At 43.0% G+C, this 25873-nt stretch overlaps 1 protein-coding gene across 17 annotated transcripts; it reads right to left on the bottom strand.

Annotated features, from left to right (window-relative positions):
• Positions 1–6431: 6431 nt before the first annotated feature.
• Positions 6432–13711, bottom strand: LOC120659774 (pentatricopeptide repeat-containing protein At2g41720-like). 17 transcript variants are annotated; one of them, XR_005669167.1, is made up of 12 exons: positions 13290–13708; positions 12338–12510; positions 11877–11982; positions 10549–11658; positions 10373–10478; positions 10090–10294; positions 9512–9644; positions 8838–8942; positions 8353–8473; positions 8218–8261; positions 7005–7122; positions 6432–6901 (listed from the first exon to the last, which is right to left on the bottom strand). XR_005669167.1 is itself a non-coding variant. In XM_039938007.1 (11 exons), the coding sequence occupies exons 3-11, from the start codon at positions 12457–12459 to the stop codon at positions 7071–7073; spliced, it is 2112 nt and encodes a 703-aa protein (XP_039793941.1). In that variant the 5' UTR covers positions 12460–12510; positions 12623–12840; positions 13290–13507; the 3' UTR covers positions 6432–7070. The 17 variants fall into 17 exon arrangements, 10 of the variants coding, with proteins under 10 accessions (XP_039793941.1, XP_039793937.1, XP_039793936.1 ...); XR_005669168.1 differs by lacking the exon at positions 8218–8261 and having other exon boundaries at positions 8353–8517; positions 13290–13710; XR_005669169.1 differs by lacking the exon at positions 8218–8261 and having other exon boundaries at positions 6432–6895; positions 8353–8517; positions 13290–13710.
• Between the last annotated feature and the right edge of the window lie 12162 nt (positions 13712–25873).

Here is a 25873-nt window from a genome sequence, read left to right as displayed (position 1 = left end):
TGTAGAAGTAATACCCTAAGGTCTCCTTTGGGTATCCCACGAATATGCACTTATCCGATTTGGGTGCAAGCTTGTCAGACTGGAGTCGTTTGACATATGCTTCACAACCCCAAATCTTTAGAAAAGACAAACTAAGAGTCTTGCCAGTCCATATCTCATATGGTGTCTTATCTACGGATTTTGATGGCACCCTATTTAATATGAAAGCTATTGTTTCTAAAGCGTAACCCCAAAACGATAATGGTAGGTCCGACTAGCTCATCATTGATCGAACCATGTCCAACAGAGTTCAATTACATCGCTCAGACACACCGTTTCTCTGAGGTGTTCCAGGCAGCGTAAGTTGTGGAACAATTCCGCAACTCTTTAGATGATTGCTAAACTCGTGGCTCAGATATTCACCTCCACGATCAGATCGTAAAGTTTTAATTTTCTTGTCACACTGATTTTCAACTTCACTCTGAAATTCTTTGAACTTTTCAAAAGTTTCAGACTTATGCTTCATCAAGTAGACATAGCCATATCTATTCAAGTCATCAGTGAAAGTTATGAAGTATTGGAATCCACCTCTAGCAATCGAGCTCATTGGTCCACATACATTAGTATGTATGAGTTCCAGTAAGTCCGATGCTCTCTCTGGAAAACCTGTGAATGGCGTCTTAGTCATCTTGCCTAGAAAACAAGCTTCGCATGTCTCGTATGACTCAAAATCAAACAAAGTTAGAAGTCCATCCGAATGGAGCTTGTTCATGCGTTTCTCGCTTATATGACTGAGACGACAATGCCACATGTAGGTAGGATTCAAATCAGCAAGCCGAGGCCTTTTAGCATTAATATTATAGATAGGTGAATCATCAAGATTTAAAACAAATAGCCCATTCACAGTGGACGCAAAAGCCACAAACATATTATTCTTAGAGATAGCACAACCATTGTTTTCACTCGCAAAATAATAACCATCCTTCATCAAACATGAAGGAGACAGAATGTTTCGACTCAAACTAGGAACAAAATAACAATTACTAAGCTCCAAGACAAATCCTGACGGTAGGTGAAGTTGCATCGTCCCGACGGCCACAGCAGCAACTCTTGCATTATTGCCGACACGGAAGTCAACTTCTCCTCTTTCAACGCTTCTACTCTTTGTCATTTCCTGCATTGAATTGCATATATGAGCAACCGATCCGGTATCAAATACCCAGGAATTAACATAAGAGTCAGCGAGAAATATTTCTGTAATATGAACAACAAGCGTACCCGAGGTGGAAGAATGGTTCTTCAACGAGGCGAGGTACAGCTTGCAATTCCTCTTCCAGTGTCCCTTCTCATGACATTGAAAGCACTCATTATCTGCAGCTGGTCCAGGTTTAGCCTTGGGTGCAGGGTTTGGCTTAGGGTTCGCAACCTTAGCCTTGCCCTTCTTCTTCCAAGAAGAACCTTTCTTCTTGAAAGCAGGCTTTTCTGGTAATGGGGTATCTAGAACATCTTCTTTTTTCTCTGCCCTAAGAACAATTCTCAGGTTGTGGATCCAATCCGCATAGTTAGTCCCATTCAGTTTGTCCTTCTCAAGGACCGAACGCAATGAAAAGGATTGGGTGTTATTGCGGACCATGATCTACAACAAAATAATAATGCAAAATACTAAGATAAATGTATTCATGATGGAGTAAACGATATTAAGCAATTAACAGAATTTACTCCCACTAAAATCAATATCCCTCTATTGATTCTTAGCGATTCAAGACCCACAACTATCAAGTCGACTACTGAGCTTTAGCATCACCGCTAGAAGACTAGATAGATCGGTAAGCAACTCTTTGCTAATCATATCACATATGACTCTTGTTGTTGGGTGACATCTCCATGTCTCGCTCCCAACCTTTATGCCCCTAGGTCCTTAACCGTTAAGATGACCTTGTCAAGCTAACCAACCCTTTATGCGTTCATGTATCCGATACAGCCTGTCTAGTCAAGGAAAACCAGTGGCGCCCTAATTTCATAGACCCACCAACAATCGTACAAGACATGTGACAGTGCAAGGTTTATTTGGTAGGGCATGATAGCTCGAAATTTGTGAGGGATCGTTCTACTTCTACTCTAACGCACATAGTAGTAAAATGTCAAGAACGGCAAGCACATAATTGTGAATCAGTATGACCCTTGTTCTTCTGGTGATCTCCATCTCCATAGAACTTGTTTGCCATGTAGATCTCCATCTTCATGGAACTTGTTCACCATGTTGATCTCCATCTCCATGTACATGTGCACCATCCTTCATGTGATGAAAACTCCAAGAACTAGAACTTGCTATTACACCTAATAGCAAGTAAATAAAATTACATTCACGACTTGGATCATCACAGGTTGGCACGCAGGCCATTACATCAAATGCAACAATTCATATGGCTCCGGCCGAATTGTCATAATCACGACACACAGGTCATGAAACAATTACACACATGCATCACATACACATAGAGGCCATACCGATCACAAAACCTGCAAAACAGAGTTATGCGATTCCGACGTCCGAACTTAAAACGCCGAAAACTCTATCTTCTGGGCCGAATTTCGCAAATCTAAATTTCATAGAAACATCAACGCTGTTCTGAAACAAGTCTAACTTTTTTTATAGATACAAATTGATATAAAGTTTGCCTAAATCCGAGTTCGTATGCAAAAGTTATGACTGTTTTACTGTAAAACACGCTTTTGCAACAAAACAGAATTCGCAGTAGATCCAATCTACTGCCCTATGCATCTCATGCATCGGCTTATGCTTAAAGTTTCGATTCGACCAATCACATTGATCTCCAACCGCAGCGACCGGGTTTATGTGCATCACTTAACTCCGATGGCGGAAAACCGACAGGTAGGAGTATGTCGTTGCACAACCTTCGCAGCTAGTTTACGAAACTGTGTCATAGATCGATCTGAAACTACGCATATCTTCATATGCACATATCCGAATCTATAACGAGACAGCACTGGCTCTTGATACCGCTGTGGGAATATGGGGTAGCAAAAACAAAAAAATTTTACCACATAAACCAGGATTACTGCAGTTATAGATCACGGGATTACCACTAGACGCGCTATTGTTGAACTTCTGTAGCACGTCGGTGTAGTGCAGATGGAAGCCGGCAGTGCAGTTGCATAAACCTCCTCACGAATGGCTCGTCCTTGTGTAGCAAGCGCAGCACCTCCACGAAGTCCACACGTACGGGAAGAAGCTTCGCACTTCGGATTGCTAGATTCGCGAGAACGAACTAGGGCTAGATGCACGAGAAAGCGTAGCAGGGAGGGGGCGGCTAGGGTTACTGTAGCGGGGCGGTACTGTTCACGTGGATGTTCACCAGCGTGAATAGTAGCAAGCTTAGGGTTTTTATGCGCCGCCTCCCTCTGTTTATATAGCCCCTTAGGTGGGCTGCCTTGGGCCCCACCTTGGGCACCCCTTTTGGGCCGAAAAGGCCCATTAGTGCACTTAAGCTCAGTCTAATTCGGATCTCATCCTTATCAGGCTTCTTTCCCTTAAGTGTGTGACTCTATGGGCTCACATGCGAATAGACATGGCCCGAGTACTCTTACTCGGCCCAATAGTAGACAGTGGCCTCTAGCAAGACATGTCAACTCCTATACGCACACAAAGATCATATCAGACGAGCCGTCACAATATCATATGCATGTTGTTCCCTTTGCCTCACGATATTTGGTCTAGTTTAAAGCCGGCCACTCTTTCTCGATCTTGTGATTCGGAATCCTTGGTTAACTCTTAACCCCAGCATGGCCTTGCATTTCCTTATCCAAATCACTCGAGGGGCCCAGAGATATCTCTCTCTTGTAGAGAGGAGCAAATCCCATCTTGACCGACTATGTCTCATAGCATGCTTCTTGACAGACCGGAAAGTCACCTTTATGACTACCCTATTACGGTGCAGCGTTTGATGACTCCTAAGTAAGTCGGTTCACATCTTGAGTACATACGACGATCTCAGGTCTTAGGACACAGCGTACATATTGTGTAATGAGAAGTCATCATCTCATGTTGGGTCAGTTCAATCTCATGTCTCACATGAGCCCACATTATTAGTTTGACATCACCATGTCCATGACTTGTGAAACGTAGTCAATCAACTAATACATGTGCTAGTCTAATATTTATGTGTGTCCTCACATGAACTCCGACTAGGAACACTTTAGAATATTCATACAAGTAAAGAGTTTCACAAATACTTCACATAGGCATTAATCAATGCAAGTTGTCATCCATGAATATTCAAGGAACACTTTATTAACCATGAATGCAAGGAAATATGATTGCCTCTAGGGCATATTTCCAACAATATTGTTGTCATGAACGATATTGCAATGCAAGAAGTTATTCAGTCTTCTTTAAGAGACAATTTATCAATCAAAGAGTTAGAGGTAGCTTATATGTTAGGCATAATAAAGATCTATAAAAGACAAATAGAAGAGGCTAATTGGATTAAGCTAAAGCTACAGATTGACAAGTTACCAAATAGCTCAATATGTAGAATTAAAATAATGGTTTCTCAGCATTTCAGATGGCACTAATCTTAAAGGGATCAATGGCCCTTAACAATGAAGAGTGGGGAAAGATGAGTGTTCCTCCATACACTTTGGCTATATGATCCATAATGTATGCATGCTTTGTATATTCCCAGAAGTCTCTTGTGCTCTAATTTTTATGACAAGGTACCAATCAAGCCCCAGTGACCCTCGTAGATTGCTTTATAGAACATCCTCAAGTGCTTTACAAGAACTAAGGATATGTTTGTTGTTTGAAAAAAGTAAGAAGAAAGAGCTTGAGCTCATTAATTTGGTCTGTTTGACGGGTTCCCAAAGCATCTGCCAAGCTAGGGAACTCTGCCAAAAAAATATTTATATGAGAAGTGATTCTCAGCTTGAAATGAAATAACTAAAGGGCTGAGAGCTGAAAAACTAGCTTCTCCTAATTCACTTTCTGCACAAAATCACTTCTCTGAGATTGCCACAGAGAGAATCAGGAAAAGCTCTAACTAACTGGACCTCAGTAGCTTGGTATTGTGTTGCCTCAATCAACACCCAAAGAAATCTCAATTCCAAGATAGAGGCTAAGTATACATCATACTCCATCCGTTCCAAATTATAGTTCATTTGACTTTTCTGACCCTAAATTTGACCGGTCATCTTATTCAAAAATTTGTGCAAAATATCACTTCTTTTGATGTGGCTTGTTTTTATCAATACAAGCTCTTCAAGATTGCTTTAAATTTGACTATGTTTGCACAAATTTTTTGAATAAGATGAACGGTCAAACTTGGGGTCAAAAGAGTCAAGTGAACTATAATTTGGAATGAAAGGAGTAGCATATAAAGCTGCAAAGTAGGTAGTTTGAATAAAAAAAGTTTGTTTTTGAGTTTTGTGTGATCCCTAGGGCATTGGATCATCATGTGTTTTGTCTTCTCACCCTCGTTAGCGGAACCTTTTCAGTATTGTTTAATGGTTTTTTCAAACTAATTATTATAATTAACCCACCACTTGGCATCCAAAATAACCACATATTGGCATATGTTGTATTTTGGACAGTATTGCAAAATGACAAGAAATACAATATAAATAGGCGGTTTTTGTTCGATCTTGATATAGGCTCGGACTTTGGACAACGCAAAGAGTCTAAACGAGGGGGGGAAAAAGCACAAGCAGGGCCCAAAAGAAGGTGGGCCAATTGGCCTAGCCCATTTTGCTATCCAAATGCGTCAACATTTGATGAACATTTGTTCCAAAAGAGTTCAGGTGAATTATCTGATGGTTTAACAAGTTAATCTCGTGATCAAGACAAAGGAAGCCCAGATTTGGAAGAGCACATTTGGAAGATCAAAGTCTCGCAGGAGCAGCAGATATTGTATAGGCCATATCTCCCGCGTCCAAACTCCAATCAGAGAAACTTTGGTATCTAAACTGATCATTTTGAAAATATCTCATACATGGATCAGGTGAGCTAAATCACGTTCTAGTCCCAACTTAAAGGACGACACTTAAGGAAATACACCTTCTTTTCAACTTCAAACAGTCCCAACTTAAAGGACTACACTTAAGGAAATACACCTTCTTTTCGATTTGAAACACTGGTTGTCATGCATGACAGGTGATTGGAAATGTTAGATGTGTGTGCGATCCCTACATATTTTCTCATTTGTGTAGGGTGCTTTATGCAATTTTGTACAGCACCATATCTGCCCCTTTGTGGCATTGCAATTGAGTAAAGTGGCTATTCCTAACAGGAAACACTCAAGACTTTTTCAATATAGCCTACTAACTATAATTAGTGTAGTATATTCAAGATAGATCTCAATCTCAGATTGGGTAATACCCTATTTTATTCCAAAAACTTTAACATACGATAAAAATGTGTTTGGATACTGATCAGGTATGGCATCAGGAACCCTGCCTGCAATTGCATATATCATCATATATCACTAATTTGTTCATACGGCCATCTCTCTATTTTTCATAAAGCCTCATAGTGTCCCCTGTTATGATCTCCTTTTGACCTTTTCATCATGACAACAAAATCATTCTCAAACCAATATCATACAAGATGGGGAAACTGCTTACTTGAAAGACATTGACAAATTACAATGTCGAAGAAGTGCTACTATAATGGCCATGCAAGATTGTAAACTCTAGGGTGGCGAATGGAAGACTCTGCTCTAGTAGGCTAACCTAATTTTTCCAAGCCAAGCCAGAGGTAACAAGTATACCAATTTCTCTCATCTTAGCCATAGAGATGATTCATGAGGTCATGCTTTTTCCAAGCCAACCTCGCAATTGTGGAATCATGTCAATTTCTCGGTTCTTGAAGTCCCTAAGCAGAATATCGGTGGCTAGGTACCTGTACCTATGAACTCTTTCATATTAAAAAGTCTTACTATGTCCTTTTTAATCAATAATGAGGAAGTTGCTTCCATGCCAACTAGGGCACACTCACAATCCTGTCCTACCTGAATGCTGCTAGCTTCAATCTGATGCCACCTCCATATTCGGTTATAGACTTCTAGTACTCCGTATCAAACAAATGCAGAAATATCTGGAGTCATGTTACCTTGTCTCTCAATGCATCTGATATGAGCAAAGATAAAATGTGTCATCCAGGAAAACATGCATTTTTCACCTAGTGAATGGAGAAATGGAAACATAAAAGAGAGTAGTAAAAATATATAGAAAAAGCACTACTGGTGAACTGATCAACAAGAGTCACTTTAATTCATCATACATGTATGTTGCACTTGCACCAAAAGATATTTTTCACTATCATGTAAAAATAAAACGAAATCAAAAGGTATGAAAAACAGCAGGGATAGGTAGAACAACTACACTTAAAATCCAGTGATTCGAGTTAGACATGAAGGAGCATATCAGACCATTGAAGATTCAAAGGAAGAAAAGGGAGCCAAACATTCAATCAAGTGCAATGGAACTCTTTGTAAATCACATGGCTCCTTTTTATATCTCACTCTAGTTTATCAAAAGACCCATTTGCTAATTAAATGTATAACTCTTTTTTTCCTCTAGTACAAGGATTAATTGAAGTAGCGTCATGTTGCAGCTTATTTCCTCCCAATATTTTACATCAGGATAACATAGCATACTTTATTAATAAGTTGATTCAAAATGTTCTTATAAAAAATATAACACTTTGAAGAAAACATGAATTGAGAATATGAAAACTATTGAAACATGAAAATACAAAGGCCTAACAAGAAGAACAGGAATTTAACAATGGCAACTTTGCAGGCATGAACCCTGCTATTGAGTTGGGGGTTAACAACACTCTGTTCGCTTGGCTGTGGCTGGTAGCTGGTGCTGATTTGTTATGAAAGATAAGTATTACTGGCTGGCTGGTGGCTGGTGCTTAGGGGTACAAATGGGTGACCCTTAGGTGCACCTCCAACCCTCTTTAGTTCAAAATTTTGTACTAATTTTCCAAATTGAGATATCGTTTTGGAGAATTAGTATAAAATTTTGAATTAGAGAGGGTTGGAGGGGCACCTAATGGTTATCAATTGGCACCCCTACTGGTGCTGATTTGGTGTGAGAAAAAAACACAGCTGACTGGTTGACTAACAAGCCAAGTGAACAGAATGATGATTATATTTGCCAGCAGCTTAGTTTGAGAAATTTCAAAACATGAGATGAACTGGATTTATATCTTGCCTCCAAAGTCCAAGCTAGACATTCCAGATTTAACATGGTCCATACTGAATCAAATAATATTTAAAGATATTATTACATTAAAGAGCAATAAGACATTTTTAATGTAAATAATAATAAGATTAGGAAGTGTCATACTTATTTTTTCTTGCATGAGAGTAACATAGTCCATACTGTTGTCTCTCCAGATATATGGAAGTACACTTTGATACATATATAGTGTTGGACGGACACCAGCATCTTCCATCCACTGCAACACCTACATAGGCCGAACAAAGGCAAACTATCATCCATCTTTTTCCCCTGTTTCAAATATTTACAACCAAATATTAATCACCCCAATTTTAAAATGCTTCTGTTACATTTGTTGGAGGCAGAATGTTGAATTTGCCACAATTCTAATTTTCACAACAGGACATAATGGATCCAGGTTTGTATGGAGTTCTTGTCCAAAAGAAAAATGGCAGATCTTTAATACACAATCATCTTATCACAATTTTAGCAATTGTAGATGGAATCTAGAGAACATTGTTCTCTTATCTTTTAAAGGAATCTTTTTTAAGAACCCATCAACTATTATTCAGATGTAACAATATAGCTGCCTAATGATATGACCTGTATACCTCAATATACTTTCTCCATTTCCCAACAACCAAAAGGTTTCTCAGCAGAACCGTATAAGTAGAAAGGCCCACAGTAGAGCATGAAGTAACCATCTTATAGAACAGCTGCACGATAGAAAATCGTAACAATAGGCTCAGTCTCATCCTTGAAAGAGTTCATGGGGAAGCAGCAACAGGAAATGCACACCCCACAGACAAAGCACCACTACTGAAACTGTTTTCTCTCACAAGTGTACGAAACAAGTCTGTGTGTTCCTCAAGCATCAAATATATTCACAAATGAAGTGGAGATGAGTTAAAACTAGTAAAGATGTCAGTAGTATACTAGTATTCTTAACTCTAGAATCATTTTATTTGGTAGAGAACAGCAATATATAGGTGATGCATGGATCTACATGTTGCTGTTGCAGATTGGTGGCATTAAACCACCACAGTAAAGATTAACATCATACAAAAGTAGTGATTCCTCTGAAATTAGGAATCTCTCTTTCAGAATTGCTCATGTCAATATCAAACTATAATTTTTTTTTAGAAGCACATTCACTTGCACCAGTGCAATTACTGACAGTATGGACTGAGTAATGAAAATAAATGATACCATACCAAGTTACTTAATTCCATCACAATAAAAAGAGGTTATACAACGACGCCTATGTCAAAGGGGCCAGTTATACCTTCATCATGCTCTCTGTCTTGCCACATTTTCCAAGAAAATTCAAAAGATGGTTTAGTGTGCCAACAGAAATGGATGAGAGGGAGGAATCCAATTGTTCAATTATTTCACTGGCTGTTTTCCATTCCCGTAGCCTGTTGCAGAGCATCAAAGGTCTCACTAGTTAAACTAGCAGCACTAGTAACCTCTCAAAAGAAATAGAACATCAAAGATGCATGGAAACAAAACAAGACAAAATCATGACATGGTCCAAATGATAATAGCTACAGGTGCAGACTGCAGAGGCTCATTTTCTAAAACTGCAAATGCTCAATAAGTAGAAAAAAAAAAGATGTCATTGAATTACTGAACTATCATTTGAATAGAGTAAGCAAACCCGGTAGCCTCAAATATCAGTTTGTGAATTAATTTTTTTTATAGCCTCAAATATCAGTTTGTGAATTATTTTTTTTATCTAACATCGTGTCACTACAGCAACGTATATATGCATTTAACGAGTTAAAATAATAATGGAGAGTGAATACTATTTCAACAATAATAAACTAGTTGCAGTGCACGTGAGCTGGTGGATAAACATACATGCTGCATGAAGCTATTATCTCAAAATAAGCCTTTTGGTTCAATGGTATCTGTTTTTGCTTCATGAATTTCATCAACTGAAGGACCCTTTCAGGTTGGCTTCCATTATTCAATGCTTCCATGAGGGATGAACATACAATGGCATCTGGTTGCACATCATTACTTTCCATCTCTTTGAATAGGTCCCACGCTCTCCTCCAGCTCCCTTACGATCCATATAGACACAGGATTAGTTGAAAACTTAAAATTATTGAAACATTTTCTAATCATAAGAGAATCTTACCATCATCGCTATAGGCTTTAATCATTGCAGTATATGTTAAAACATCAGGGAAGCAACCAGATTCTTTCATAGAACTAAAAGTAGATTCTGCTTCACTTAGTTTTCCCTGAATTAAACGATTGTTAGCGTACCAATTCTTTACAGGGAACCAGAGGGTTAATTTCAGCAATACTTACTTGTTTGACATATGAACAAATGACGGACGAGTAGACTTCCTTGGTCAAATGAATTTTCAGGTCCATCATGTCTTCAAAAAATTTCAGAGATTCAGCATACCTTCCCAATTTACATAATCCACTAATGAGTACATTGTAAGTTACAGCATCTGGCTTCACATTGCGTGTCCTCATTAATGCATACAACTCCAAAGCTTTCTCATAATCACCCAAACTTAAATAGCTTCCGATTCCTGAGTTGTAAGCAACTGTATTTAGTTCGATCCCTCGAGACTTAGCTGCTGCAAGAATTGTGTCAATTTTAGTTAGTTGTCTGCAGCGGCCACATGCTGTTAACAGTGTACTTATTGAAACAACATCCGGTTGAATGCCATCTCTCTCCATTTCATGCAGCAAACTAATAGCTTCCTTCAACATTCCAGCAGATCCATAAGCATCAATAAGTGCATTGTAACTGACTTTGTTTGGCTTGCATGCATTCTTCCTCATCTCATTAAAGACCTCCCTAGCCTTCTCAGGTTGTGAAGATCTACCATAAGCATTAAGTAAGGAGGTATAGGAAACTATATCAGGTCTCAATCCATTTTGCTTCAGTAATTTAAAAGTTTCCAAGGCCTCTTTGTGCATACCATGTGAGGCATAAGCACCCAATAGTGCATTGTAAGATACAATATTAGGCCTGACACCTTCAGCAACCATCATATCAAAGACTGCCTTGCAATTTTCAGCTTGCCCACAAACAGAATAAGAATACATTATGCTAGTATATGTAAAAACATCTGGAGGACATATTGTTCTTTTTTCCCTCATTGAGTTAAACAACTCAATAGCTTCTCCATACTGCCCAACCTTTACAAGGCAATGGATCACAATATTCCAAGTGAATGTATCAGGGGCAACATTAGATGATTTCATAATTTCAAAGTAAGCTATGGCTTTCGAATACTGAGCTCCATTCTTGAAAGCGGACAAAACAATGTTGTGTGTGATCAAATCCGGTCCTACACCATTTTCAGTCATCTTCTTACAAAGCTCTAAAGCTTTCTTCCAGTTACCAGCAGCTCCACATGCATTTATTACATTATTGTATGTAGTTCGACTAGGAGGTATCTACAACCAAAAGGTTTCTCTTACATGAGCAAAGTAATCCAACCATGATGTATAATGACTCAGATTATCTATATGATGATGTTTATTATTCAGTATTATTCAAGGAGCATCAAGATGCAATCTATGTAGAATATCTTTACAAGCATGTAAAGTTCAATTGTTTATTTTTTAATAAAGCAGTTATCCAGATAGTCATGCCTTCATAGTAATGAACTTACAGCAGCACGTTGCATATCTTCCATAATGTTGATGGCCCAACGCCACTGGCCAGCTCGAGCATGAGCATGGATCAAAGAGTTGTATGTATCAGCATCAGGTTTGCACCTATGGATATACCATTTAAATAAAACAAAAAAGGCCAAGAGTGATCAGATAATGGTAAGGCTATCATTTAACTAAACTAATGATAAAACAATACAAGAACAAAAGATGCATGTAAATTATATTTTAAGAAGATGTCTTATTGGTGTGACATAATAACAGTACAACATCACAAATTTTCTGAATGGCAGTCTAATATGCTGAAGCAGTAGACCTCCTACAACAAACATGTTGTTCTTAGTTTAAACAAAAAACCATTCTAGGAGTGATACGGCTCTATGACTTCTTGTAAGAGTGAAAGAAAATAATAGGTGGATATTGATTAAGGTGTTCAAAGTACAACATATAGCACTCATACCGCCATTCTTGCATCTCAAAGAACAGACCACGTGCCTGATCAACCTGATTGTGTCTAGCATGTAACCTTATCATCATGCCATAAATGTCATTGCGAGCACAATAATTCTCCTGATTTTTCATCCAGCGGAACACATGTACAGCATGTTTCAAGGATCCAGAAATTATGATTTCCTACAAGTGATACAAACTGTGTAAGTTCATTATCACTGGAATGGGCTAAGTGAATTTATGGAGATTTTTGTAGTTATATAGAAGAACCACAACCTGCAAATGAAGTACTTACCAGGGCATTCTACCATACGCTCTAATAAATCAATATTGGGAGCACAAAAATGATGGTGCAACTGAATCTTGAGAGAATAAATAGATTTTCTGGACTTATTGAGAAAACCATAGCTTTTGAGACATACTGAAAATCGTGAACAAAGTAAATGGAACAAGTGTACACAATTAAGGACTCCTTGGACAACTAAAATATATCAGCAAAGTTGCCTATGCCACCTGCAAATAGATGCAGAGCTATTGTAGTTGAATGCTTAGATAAAGCACCAAAAGATAGTTGACATAGAATACTTAAAAGTTATAACTACTATGATAACTTAACTATCATGTTAACAACAACAAAGAATCCGTGCAAAGCGAAATTGAACATATGCCCAATCATGAGTGACTCGGACGTCAATAACAACAAGAACTCAAGATGAACTAAACAAAACAAAAGATGTAATACAAGTTCAAGCAACTTGGTTCAGTGACGTCCTGCTCCCCACACACCAATTTAGTGGAGCCAAATTACATATCAATCTTACCAATTTAGCGGCAAAAAACCAAATTTTTTGGCTCCTGTCGGGCCATTTGAATACCACACTACTAGGCAATAGTAGCATCTGCACTAACAGTCATTGCAGCAAACACATAGCACGTGCCAAGAAGAGAAAACGGGGCCATACGCGGATGAGGAGCGGGAAATTGCGGCGAGCATAGCGGCCGGCCCAGCTGTTGAGCACGGCGTCGACGGCGTGAGCGTCCGCGGGGGGAAGCGCAAGCACGCGCGCGGCGGCCTCGGACACCTTCCAGTCCCGCTGCCACCGGGTGCCCTCCACGCGCCGGCGGTGCCGCGCGGGGAGCGACGCGGCGCGGAGGCCGTCCACATCGGCGCGGGCCGCGCGGCGGCCGCGGTCGAGGTCGACGGACACCGCGGGCCGGCGCTCCGCCCACGGCGGAGGGCCGGGCGCGCGGGGAGGGGGACGCCGCGGCGGCGCGCGGACGACGCGCGGGGGCCGCGAGTCGGGGCTCGGCGACGGCGGGGGCGCGGGAGCGGGAGCGGAAGCCATCGGCGGCGCGGCTTTACCGTTGCGGATGCGCGGAGGTTCGGATAGAGTGGGCGTTTTTTTTTGGGAACCAGCTTCTTCATTTATTCATTAACATGATTACAGTCATCTTGCAAAACCTGCAATAGGAAGCTAGGAGGGGTGTTCCCCCCCACACCTAGAGTGGTAATGGGCCATGACCCTAGTGGCCTCTTCACAGCCCAATAAAATTTTTAAATTTTTTAGTTCAAAATTGTATAAGATCAGAGCCCGGCCCTTAGATTTTCTAGTTCAAAATATTGGGCCCTTTACCACCCCTACCCACACCTAAAATGGAATAGAGTATGCAGCTTGAGCACAAGCATGAGCAGTCCCATTGGCTGTGCGTTTAACATGCACTACACAAAAAGGACGAAAAGGAAGAAGCTAATCCCTGGATGTCATCAAAGATCGGAGCAAACACAGAGCTCTGACTTGCTCTATTGTTCCATAAACCCAGCAGCTCCAAGGAGTCGGTCTCCATAATCACCGGCCCATTTGTCACTGTATGTATCAGCTGCACCCCTGCCCGCAATGCTTCCGCTTCTGCTGCTAGAGCTGAAGCCACAGCTGGAAGCCGACGAGTCGTAGCCAACAAGAATTCCCCCTCATCATCCCTGGCCACCGCACCAATCGCCCCGGAGCTCTCATCATCGACAAAAGCTCCATCGATATTAATCTTCACTGAGTTTGCCGGAGGCCGCTGCCAATGTTGAGGTGCTGAGACTGTGGTAGAACCTACTGCATTCCCCTGCACCGAGATGAGATAGTAACACACATCAAGCGCCCAATTGACCGCTGCCACTGCATCAATCGGGGCTTTGTCGTGCTTCCGATCATTCCTGGAACACCACAAGGACCACATCCCACACAAGATGATCGTCCGTTCTCTCTCTCTCCACAGAGATTATTATCCAGTAGTGCTAATGCCCATGTATCCGGTGTCAGTGTTGGAAGTTTTACACCGGTGATCTCATATAGCTTGGCCCAGAATAACCTCGCATAGGTGCATTCCACTAGTGCATGGAACATCGTCTCCTCCCTCGCTCCACAGGTATCACAAGTGCCAAGAGGATCAATGTGCCGTCGGTGGAGATTGGCCCTGCTCGGTATGTAATCATGAAGGATACGCCACCAAAACACTCGTACCTTTGGAGGAACCTTGCACTTCCATAGTTGCTTCCATCTAGGATCACCAACATGGTTCGAGTGAGTCGCTCTCCTTTGCATAAAATCCTGTTGCTGAGCTTCAGAAGCTGCAAGCAAACAGTAGCCGGACTTGATGGTGTACATCCCGTGCCGCTCTCCCGACCATGCCCAACTATCAGTCATTGAGCGCCCAAGAGGAATCCGCCTCGCTGCCTCAGCATCTAGAGGGACTAGGTTTTGTTCAAGAGCTGCATCTTCCATGACGAACCGTCTGGGCTTAGTAGCTCACTGACTTGTTCCGCTATAGCTTCATCCTTGCGGCACAATGGTTTCATCCCCACACCACCTGGCAGCCACTGATCATTCCAAATATTTGTGTCATTACCATCTCCAATCCGCCTGATGCACCCCAATTGCAAAACCTTCCTTCCTGCCAATATAGCACGCCACGTGTGGGAGGCGTTCTTCTTTTTCCTGGCTGACATGAAGTCACAATTATGAAAGTATTTGCCTTTGAGCACCCGGGCACATAAAGAATCAGGGGCAACCATTAACCTCCAGCCCTGCTTGCCTAGCATGGCCAAGTTGAACAGTTTGATGTCACGAAAACCCATTCCTCCTTGACACTTGGGTAAGCACATATCTGTCCAGTTCCTCCAATGCATCCCTCTACGATCCACCTTGCTGCTCCACCAGTAGTTAGAGGTAGCCGACGTGATCTTTTGACACGTTGAGGGGGCAAGAACAAAACAGCTCATTGAGTAGGTGGGAATAGCTTGTGCCACCGATTTGATCAGAGTTTCCCGAGCAGCACAACTCAGTTGCTTCTCTCCCCAGCCATTCATCAGGCCACGAATTTTGGTTGGAATAGCTTCAAAAGCTTCCTTAGTGCTCCTTCCAACCGCTGTGGGTAAGCCCAAATACTTCTCATTCAAAGCCTCATTCTGAATTCCAGTCGTCTGCTTGACAATCTCCTTGTCAGAATCACTGCAATTTGTACTAAAAAAGATAGCAGATTTGGATGTGTTCACCGATTGACCTGATCCCCTTTGGTATTCATGAAGAATATCCAACAAACGTTGCCCACCCCTGGCCGAAGCCTGTGTAAGGAGCAAGCAGTCATCAGCAAAAAGGAGATGAGAAATCCAGGGAGAGTGGACGCCCACCCGGACTCCTCTTGCTAGAAATTGTGGACCACTATTCTTGAGCATGCTTGATAGCCCTTCTGCACACAACAGAAATAAGTAGGGCGATAAAGGATCACCCTGCCTGATACCACGGGTAGGCATGAATGCCGCTGACAGCTTCCCATTCACCTTTACACGAAATGAAACCGTCTCAACACACTTCATGATAAGCTGCACAAAACTTTCATGGAAACCCAACTTGATCAGAATTGAGCGTAGATAAGCCCACTCCACTCTGTCGTAAGCTTTCGCCATGTCTAGCTTCACTGCACATGCACCAACCTTTCCTTTCTTGCGTTTCAAGTAATGGATGCACTCATATGCAATGAGAACATTGTCTGTTATCAGTCTTCCAGGGACAAAAGCAGATTGCTCCTCAGAAATAATTTCATCCAGGACGAGCCTGAGCCTATTTGCAATATCCTTGGAGCAGATCTTGTATAACACATTACACAAAGAAATAGGTCTGAAATGTGTAAGTTCTTGGGGGTTTCTCACCTTTGGGATCAGTACAATGATAGTACTATTAACCACCGACGACATGTCCCCCCGTTCAGGAAGGACAGTACTGCGTTCGAAATGTCGTTGCCAATCAGATCCCAATGACGCTGGTAAAAGCCGGCCGTGAATCCATCCGGACCCGGAGATTTGTTCGGATGCATCATAAATACCGATTTCTTGATCTCTTCTGCAGAGAAATCAGTTGTGAGAGCATCAATCATCAACTCGGTTACTTTCCGCGGCACAAACTGTGTTACCAACTCAGGGGTCGTGTCCTCCTGAGCCAAGAACAAATTTTGATAGAACGCCGCTGCCATTTCCTCCAGCTCCTCCTGCACCTCACATAACGAGCCATCAGCTCGTTGAAGTGCCGAAATTTTGTTTGATCTAGCCCTTTGCTTTGCCTTGGCTTGGAAGAAACCGGTGTTTCTGTCACCCTCATGCAACCATTGCACTCTGGAGCGCTGTTTTTCCATAGCTTCCTCCCGGCCTAAAACCTCTGCCAGCCGCGCCATGATTCGCTGCTCCTCCGGCGCCGGGCCATTCCCAAAAGTTCGGCTTCATATACTTTCCAGCTGCCTTCTTAGGTTACGCAGCTCCCCCTTAACCGAGCCAAACTCCTCTCTATCCCACCGGATCAAAGTGGACTGCATGAACCCCAATTCTGCATTCACCTCGGCCAGACTCGTGCAGCCCCCATTCCACGCATCAGCTACTATGTAATTGTAAAGGTGTTGGCGCTGCCACATATTTTCATATCGGAATGATTTGCCACCTCCACTACCTCGAGTAGCTCCCGTACGCCTGATATGCACGTAAAGTGCGCAATGATCCGATTCAGTTGTTTGAACATGGGTGATAGAGGATTCACCAAACAACTCCAGCCATGCATGGTCAGCCAGCCCGCGATCCAGTCTGACTTTGATATTCCGGAGCCCCTCCCTCTGGTTATCCCAAGTATATGGCAGACCTCTATAACCCAAATCTGAAAAGCCACAGTACTGCACCGCTTCTCGAAAACCATCCAAGCACCACTCCTCACGATCATTACCTCCCATTTGCTCCTCCACGTGTAGTATTTCATTGAAATCACCCACACAAAGCCAAGGGAGATTCGCCTGATTTCTCAAGAAATGCATCAGACGCCAAGATTCCCTCCTCCTTGCTCTAGCTGGTTCACCATAGAAACCAGTAAAACGCCACATTCTCCCATCCTCCTCTAACACCCACACATCAACGTGGTATTTTGAGTAGGACTTGAGATCTACTGTTATTCCATTTTTCCACAAAAGAACTAGGCCTCCACTGAGCCCAACAGAACTCACGCCTACCGCATTTTGAAAACCCAAGCGCCATTTCAGATCCTCCGAACGTTGGCGGTGCATTTTCGTCTCCGACAGGAAGAGTATCGAGGGATTGTATGACTCCGCTATGCAGCGGATTTCACGAACTGTCGCAGCCTCCCCACAACCACGACATTTCAGGCTTAGGAGACTCATTGTGCCTGGCGGGGGCTGTCCTGTGCAGCCGCCGTCGATCTTGCATTTGGTGAGACTTCTTGCTTCCTCAGGATTTCCCCAGACTCCTTTCCTCCACCTCCAACGGATCCAGACAATTCTGACAAACGTGACTGAACCGTTCCCATTGGGACTAGTGGTGTCCCGGCCACCTCCGTGGGCACAGGATTATCTAAAGTTGCACCTGCACCCTGTCCCTTAGCTTTACGTTTCTTGACATAGCGCTTGTGAGGGCTCTCTCCTTCTTTAGTGCCAAAGAGCTGCTGACGTGCATGAGCAGTGTCCTTTCCTCTCCCAGCCTCCTTCTCCGGCTCCTTTCTCTTCAGTGGGGATTGGACCTCTCTCTCATCGTGCTCGGTCCCTTTCATTTCCGAGGCTGATGAAGCTCTCTTGCCCTCCTGTGAAGCCGACCTACTCTGTTGACGAAAAGTCGTGGATGATGTATGCCCAAAGGACTCAGCAGCAGCAGCTTGTGACAAGTTCTGGAGTTTCTTCTTCTGATCTTCCGGTGCACGCAGCGCAATATCATAAGGCAGCTTGCCTAGGGCATTCCGCTGCGCCGGGATGGGACACGCAAGATCGCCATGTCCCATTATACCACAAGAGTGGCAGAAAAAGGGCAGCTTCTCGTATTGAAGATCGAATCAATCTGGCGGTTTGGTTCTCTCAGTCTTTAAAAGAACCCCCCTCCTTAGAGGTTTAGCAAGATCAACAGCAACTCTTGCCCGGAGAAACGGACCACTCGCTTTGCCATCCCCGTCAACATCCATTTTCTTCACGATTCCTATCAGACTCATCTCCCTCACACCTCGATGCTCATTCATCCAACCCAAGGGCAAATTCAGAATACGAACCCACAGATCGATATTATCGAACACAATCTCCGACGGGACCAGCCTATCGTCATAGTCACGAAGAATGACCGCATGTTTACCTATCAGCCATGGCGACCCCTCTAGGGCATGCTCCATCGCGATCTTGTCCCCGAACTCAGCAACAAAAGGGTTATCCCCCTTCTCCCCAATCGAGCGTATCTTCAGTCCACAAGGATTACCCCACGCAGGCCTCATGGCATCCTTGATCGTGGTCGCATGGACCACCGTCGGGGAGAGAACCTTCCCCACGACCGCCCACTGAACTGCCGCGGCCGCAGAATCATTCTCATCATCACTGAAAGCGGCGAATTCTCCCTCCTCCTCGGTAAGATTCAACCGCCCAAGTAGATCTGCCACGCCCGGTTCAGTTTCGGGTTGAGATCCCGAAGCCCCCCGGCGAGCACCATTCTCTCCACCGACACCAGATGCCATGACGATCGGCTCGGTAGACAAAGTTGTCACGTGAAAGCCACGGACAAAAGCCATCCCAACTAGGGTTCCTAAGCGGCAATGGTCCCTAGGGGAATTTGTGGTCGTCGGCGCCGGGAAAGGCTAACCGATGATATGGGGGTGGCCGCCTACAGCCGGTGCTGCAGGCGTGGCGTGGCGCCGGTGGTCAGCGACCACCGACGATGCAAGCAGAGATCGCTGGGGATGGAAATCTATGCCGAGGTCGGGATCGCCATCGCAGACGCCTCGAGTCGCCCTGGAAACGCGGAGCGTCAGTTTCCCTTCGAGCCGTTCTCTAACGAATAGGTATGCGTGGATAGAGTGGGCGTTGGTGAGTGGGCGTTGGTGAGCTGGCGCGGCCTCGATTGCGGCCCTCTTTGCTGTGGCCCATGGCTCCACTGGAGCAGCTCAATAGCGGTGATATCATTTTCAATAAAATTCTCCAGCAAGCTTTTTTTTAAAAAAATGCTTTATTAAAAATATCATTTTTTATTTTACCTCATTTATTAATAATTTTTTAAAATAATTTAGAATTAATTATATTTGTATAAATGTTTTATTTAAATGAGCGATCAAATTTATAGTTAAAACAGTCAAACAAATTATAATTTCAAACGAAACAAATATCGGACTGGAAACCACCATACAGGGATGGATAAAAATAAATGTGGATGCTGCCTTTAGTGCACAGTCCGGGAGGCGAGCATCGGGCAGGGTTAACCAAACCGGTGGGAACCGGTCCGGTAACCCCGGTCCGGTAACCCCGGTCCGGCCCGGTTTCGAGTCCGGTTTGACCGGTTACCGGCCTAAATTCAAAATTCAAATTTAAATTCAAAATAATGAAAAATTCCTAAAAATACTTCAAGGTGCGACGAATCTAATGGTGTCAAATTTTCTCAAAAATTCGTCCATTTAGTATAGTTTGCGGGCATATAAAGTTAAATCGAAAAAGAAAAAGAAAAAATAGGCCGGCCCATTAAGACCCACCGCATATGGCGACCGGGAAACCACTTTTAAACTGTCGGATTTTTTGGTTAAAACACCAGTAACCGGTCAGACCGGACCGGTAAACCGGACAAACCAGTCGGTATACCGGTCCGAACCGGTTACACATGTGCTTTTGAATTTGGATTTGAATTCAACCGGTTTCCGGTCAAACCAGTCCGGTAAACCGCTACCGGAGGGTGGCGGTTTGACCGGACCGGTCGGTTTTGTAAACCCTGGCATCGGGTTGATCACCATGGACCATGCTGGTCTGGTTCTCTTAACAGCTTGGAAGGTCATACAGAGATGCTCGTCAATAGAGGGAGCCGAGGCAACAGCTTGTCCTGAAGGAGTTCAGCTAGTAGTGGAATTGATCGGTAAGTGTTGGAATTATGGGCTTGGCCCATTTATTCTAATCAATGCAATAAAAGAATTCAAAACCCACAATTAAATGCTAGGGAATCAATAGCTTAATTCCGTATTAGGAATTGAGGAGGATCTCAACTGACTTAAAGGGTGGATTCTGTGTACACCACTTGTGAAGCTGGTAAGAGGAGGTCGGTGAACCACACGCGCGCGCGCTCGCTCGCCGCTCCGGGCCGAGGCCGTGGCGCGGCGCGGCCGGGTGGTGCGTGTGCATGTGCGCGGCCGGACGTGACGTGACGTGCCGGTGCGGTGCGACGTGGTGTGTTAAAACAGAGATAATAAACGTTAACAGTGATGACTAGAGAATCATGGTCTTGACCGTTACTAATAACTGATGGCAGTGATTCACCAGTAACTGCCGCTCATCAAAGCCAATTACAGCGTCCAGGTTCGTTGAATCTGAGGCACCTCCACGCCTATATAAACAAGGCCCTCCTGCACTCATCCTCACAGAACAAGCACTTACTTCGGGTACTCCTGCTTAGAAGACCTCTCTCTTCTCCCTCTGCTGCTTTCTGCCATTCCCATCGCTAGTGCTGCGTGCACAGTTCTAGCGAGAGTAGGCCTCCGGAACCTCTGCTCGTTGAAGGTCCTGCATGGGATAGCGGGCTGCCATTCCCATCGCTAAGGTTCTGCACGGGATAGCGGGCTGCCATTCCCATCGCGAGCGCTGCGCGCACAGTTCTAGCGAGAGCAGGCCTCCGGAACCTCTGCTCACTGAAGGTCCTGCACGGGATAGCGGGCAATCAGGTTTTTGGGGAGCGTCTTGACGCGACTGCTCGCTCCCTGAACGACTACTTCGTCTACATCTCGGCGTGAACGACTATTTCGTCTACTTCCTGGTGACCGTTCGTGGGACTGCACTGCGAACATCTTCCTGCATCGACGTCGTTCGGCTACATCAGGCAAGGCCAGTCGAATAGAATGTCTATTCCAGCTGGTAACGGCGCACCCGGTGCCTCCGGCACTGGTCCCTCCTTGGGGTACACTCTAAACCTATTCTAGTTTAATATTTTGTTCATACTTATTAGTTAGAATAACATGAACACAAGCACATATTTTGTTCACACATTATCACTTTTTTATGCCATGAAATTGCTATTTGGAATTAAAATATACCAAAAATTGCCTAGTTCTCTAACAATCCAAAAACCTGATCTTGTTAATAGGCTTTCGGTATCTAGTTTTGCAGCAATAATCAAACCACCACCTTTTGATGGTTCCAATTACAAACGTTGGCAAGAGCGGCTTATACTATGGTTGACAGTGCTGAGAGTGATGCATGTAAAAGGGGGTAAGCCTAAACAGTTCACTCCAAAGGAAGGGAGTGCGTTCGATGAGACTGATACCCTCTTTCGAGGCTGCGTCATTAGTGTTCTCGCTGAAAACCTAGTGGATTCTTATGTCCTACTGTCAACTGGCAAATAATTGTGGGATGGTCTTGAGACTCAATATGGAGTGTCTGATGCCGGCAGTGAGTTGTATGTGATGAAGCAGTTCCTTGACTATAGGATGGTCGAAGACCGTTCTGTGGTGGAACAGGCTCATGAAATACATACTCTGGCAAAAGATCTCAAAAATTGTAGCAAAGAGTCCCCATGTGTGTTGCCTGATAGGTTTGTGGCCGGAGGTATTATCTCTAAGTTGCCAACTTCTTGGAGGGACTTTGCTACTTCACTAAAACACAAGAGACAGGAATTCACCATAGATGGACTCATTGGGACTCTTGATGTTGAGGAGAAGGCGTGAGCAAAGGACATACATGGGAAAGGAGTTGTTGGTGCTTCAAGTGCCAATCTTGTTCAAAAGAACAACTCCCACAAGAATAAGAAAAAGCCACCGTTGAACCAACCAAAGACTAAGCAGACAACCACCTTCAAGAATATGAAGAAGAAGGGAGCTTGCTATGTGTGCGCTAGTACGATACACTTTGCTACAAAGTGTCCGAACCGCAAAGGCAAGGATTCCGCCAACATGGTAATTAGCGAGCCTGGAGGAACATCGGGGTACGGTAATTTATTACCTACAGTTCTTTCAGTTTTTTGTTCACCCGAGTGGTGGGTTGACACTGGTGCTAATATTCATGTTTGTGCTGATGCTTCTTTGTTTTCTTCTTACCAGGTCGGCGGGACTTCCTCCTTGCTGATGGGGAACGGATCTCATACGCATGTTCTTGGTGTTGGTACGGTAAATCTGAAGTTTACTTCGGGGAAGACCGTGCAGCTGTAGAACGTGCAGCATGTCCCCACCATCAAAAAGAATCTAGTCAGCGGCTCTCTACTATGTAGAGATGGTTTTACATTAGTCTTTGAGTCCAATAAATATATCTTATCTAAGTTTGGTATTTTTGTTGAAAAAAGTTATGAAAGCGGAGGCTTGTTCCATCTTTCTTTGACAGATGTTTGTAATAAAGTTGCTTACAATATTATTAACGTTGATGAAACAAATGTTTGGCATTCGAGGCTTTGTCACATTAATTTTGGTTGTATGATGCGCTTAGCTAATTTGAGTTTAATTTCAAAGTTTACTTTTGTCAAAAATTCTAAGTGCCATGTATGTGTTGAATCAAAACAATCTCGCAAGCCTCATAAGGCCGCGGAGGCGAGGAGCTTAGCACCCTTAGAATTAATTCATTCCAATTTGCGCGAAATGAATGGAGTGTTGACAAAAGGTGGTAAAAGATATTTCATGGTTTTGATTGATGACTGCACTAGATTATGTTACATCTATTTGTTGAAGTCAAAAGATGAAGCTTTACACTATTTTAAAATCTATAAAGCTGAAGTAGAAAACCAATTTGAGAGAAAGATCAAAAGAGTTAGGTCAGATCGTGGTGGCGAGTACTTCTCAAATTTATTTACTTTATTCTGTGAGGAACATGGTATTATTCATGAGAGGACGCCTCCCTATTCACCTCAGTCAAATGGGGTTGCCGAAAAAAAGAACCGCACTCTAACGGATTTGGATAACGCCATGTTAGATACAGCGTGACTTTCCAAGGAATGGTGGGGTGAGGCTATATTGACTGCATGTCATGTCCTAAACAGTATTCCTACAAAGAATAAAGAGATAACACCATTCAAGGAATGGGAGAAGAAAATGCCAACACTTTCATACTTATGTACATGGGGTTGTTTGGCAAAAATGAGTGCGCCAATAACCAAGAAACGTAAATTTGGACCTAAAACTGTGGATTGTGTCTTTCTAGGTTATGCTATTCACAGCGTTGGGTATAGATTTTTAATAGTGAAATCTGGAATACCTGACATGCATGTTGGTACTATAATGGAGTCCAGAGATGCTATATTTTTTGAAAATATTTTTCCCATGAGAGTTGGAACAAATTCATCTAGGCAAGAGTTCATCGAGGATGATAGTTCTGCTGAGCCGATAGAACACAATGAACCTACACTTGTGGAAAATCCTGAGGAGGATAACAATGATGCTCCGAGAAAGAGCAAGAGACAAAGGAATGTAAAATCTTTTGGTGATGATTTCATTGTATACCTCATGGATGATACACCCAGAACCATTGAAGAGGCATATTCATCTCCTGATGCTGACTATTGGAAGGAAGCAGTGAGGAGTGAGATGGATTCTATTATGTCTAATGGAACCTGGGAGGTTGTTGAACGTCCTTATGGATGCAAACCAGTTAGATGCAAGTGGTTGTTCAAGAAAAAACTTAGGCCAGATGGTACTATTGAAAAGTACAAGGCTAGACTTGTGGCCTAGGGTTATACCCAAAAAGAAGGAGAAGATTTCTTTGACACTTATTCACCAGTTGCCCGGTTGACCACAATACGAGTGTTACATTCTCTGGCAGCCTCTTATGGTCTTTTCGTTCATCAGATAGACGTTAAGACGGCTTTCCTCAATGGAGAGTTGGAAGAGGAGATCTATATGGATCAGCCAGATGGGTTTGTATCAAAGGGTCAAGAAGGAATGATTTGTAAGTTGTCGAAATCTTTATATATTATCAAGCAAGCGACTAAGCAGTGACATGAAAAGTTCGACAGGACTTTGACGTCTGCTGGTTTGTTGTGAATGAAGCTGACAAATGTGTGTACTATCGCTATGGTGGGGCTAAAGGAGTGATCTTGTGCTTGTATGTGGATGACATACTGATCTTTGGCACTAGTCTTAATGTGATTAAGGAAGTCAAAGACTTTTTATCTCAAATTTTTGAGATGAAGGATCTGGTAGAAGCTGATGTTATCCTTAATATAAAGCTGGTAAAAGAAAACAATGGTGGAGTGATTCTTACTCAATTTCACTATGTGGAGAAGTTGTTAAGTCGCTTTGGTTATAGCGACTATAAACCTGTCTCAACACCATATGATGCCAGTTTAATTCTAAGGAAGAACAAAAGGATAATGCGAGATCAGCTGAGATATTCTCAGATCATTAGGTCATTGATGTATTTAGCTAGTGCAACAAGACCTGACATTTCGTTTACTGTTAGCAAACTGAGCCGGTTTGTTTCAAATCCGGGAGATGATCATTGGAAGGCTCTTGAAAGAGTAATGCGCTATCTAAAGGGCACAATGAACTATGGAATTCACTACACCGGGTACCCTAGGGTACTAGAAGGGTATAGTGATTCAAACTGGATTTCTGATGCTGATGAGATAAATGCCACAAGTGGATATGTGTTTACACTTGGTGGTGGAGCTGTTTCCTGGAAGTCTTGCAAGCAGACCATCTTAACGAGGTCAACTATGAAAGCAGAACTCACAGCATTAGATACCGCCACTGTTGAGGCTGAGTGGCTTCGTGAGCTCCTTTTGGACTTGACGATAGTTGAAAAACCGATACCGGCAATTCTAATGAACTGTGACAATCGAACGGTGATTGTCAAGGTGAACAGTTCAAAGGATAACATGAAGTCATCAAGACATGTGAAAAGGCTGTTGAAATCTATCAGAAAATTGAGAAACTCCAAAGTAATAGCCTTGGACTATGTTCAGATGGCTAAAAATCTGGCAGATCAGTTTACAAAGGGTCTTTCACGGAATGTGATAGACATGCATCTATGGAATTGGGCTTAAAACCCACGTGAGTCATTCTATATTGGAAACCTGTCATATGTGATT

This window comes from Panicum virgatum, chromosome 2N (assembly GCF_016808335.1).
Source record: "Panicum virgatum strain AP13 chromosome 2N, P.virgatum_v5, whole genome shotgun sequence".
Classification (NCBI taxonomy): Eukaryota; Viridiplantae; Streptophyta; class Magnoliopsida; order Poales; family Poaceae; genus Panicum; species Panicum virgatum.
The sequence above is the reverse complement of the archived record's forward strand: the minus strand, read 5'-3'. Positions and strand labels throughout refer to the sequence as shown.

Excerpts from the sequence above, each read along its gene's own strand:
- LOC120659774 (XM_039937999.1), bottom strand. The coding sequence starts at position 13,673 with ATGGCTTCCGCTCCCGCTCCCGCGCCCCCGCCGTCGCCGAGCCCCGAC. Across the intron at positions 11,659-11,876 it reads AAGATATGCAACGTGCTGCT|ATACCTCCTAGTCGAACTAC; the intron begins GTAAGTTCATTA and ends TTTTGGTTGTAG. Across the intron at positions 8,474-8,837 it reads AATGGAGAAAGTATATTGAG|GTGTTGCAGTGGATGGAAGA; the intron begins GTATACAGGTCA and ends CGGCCTATGTAG.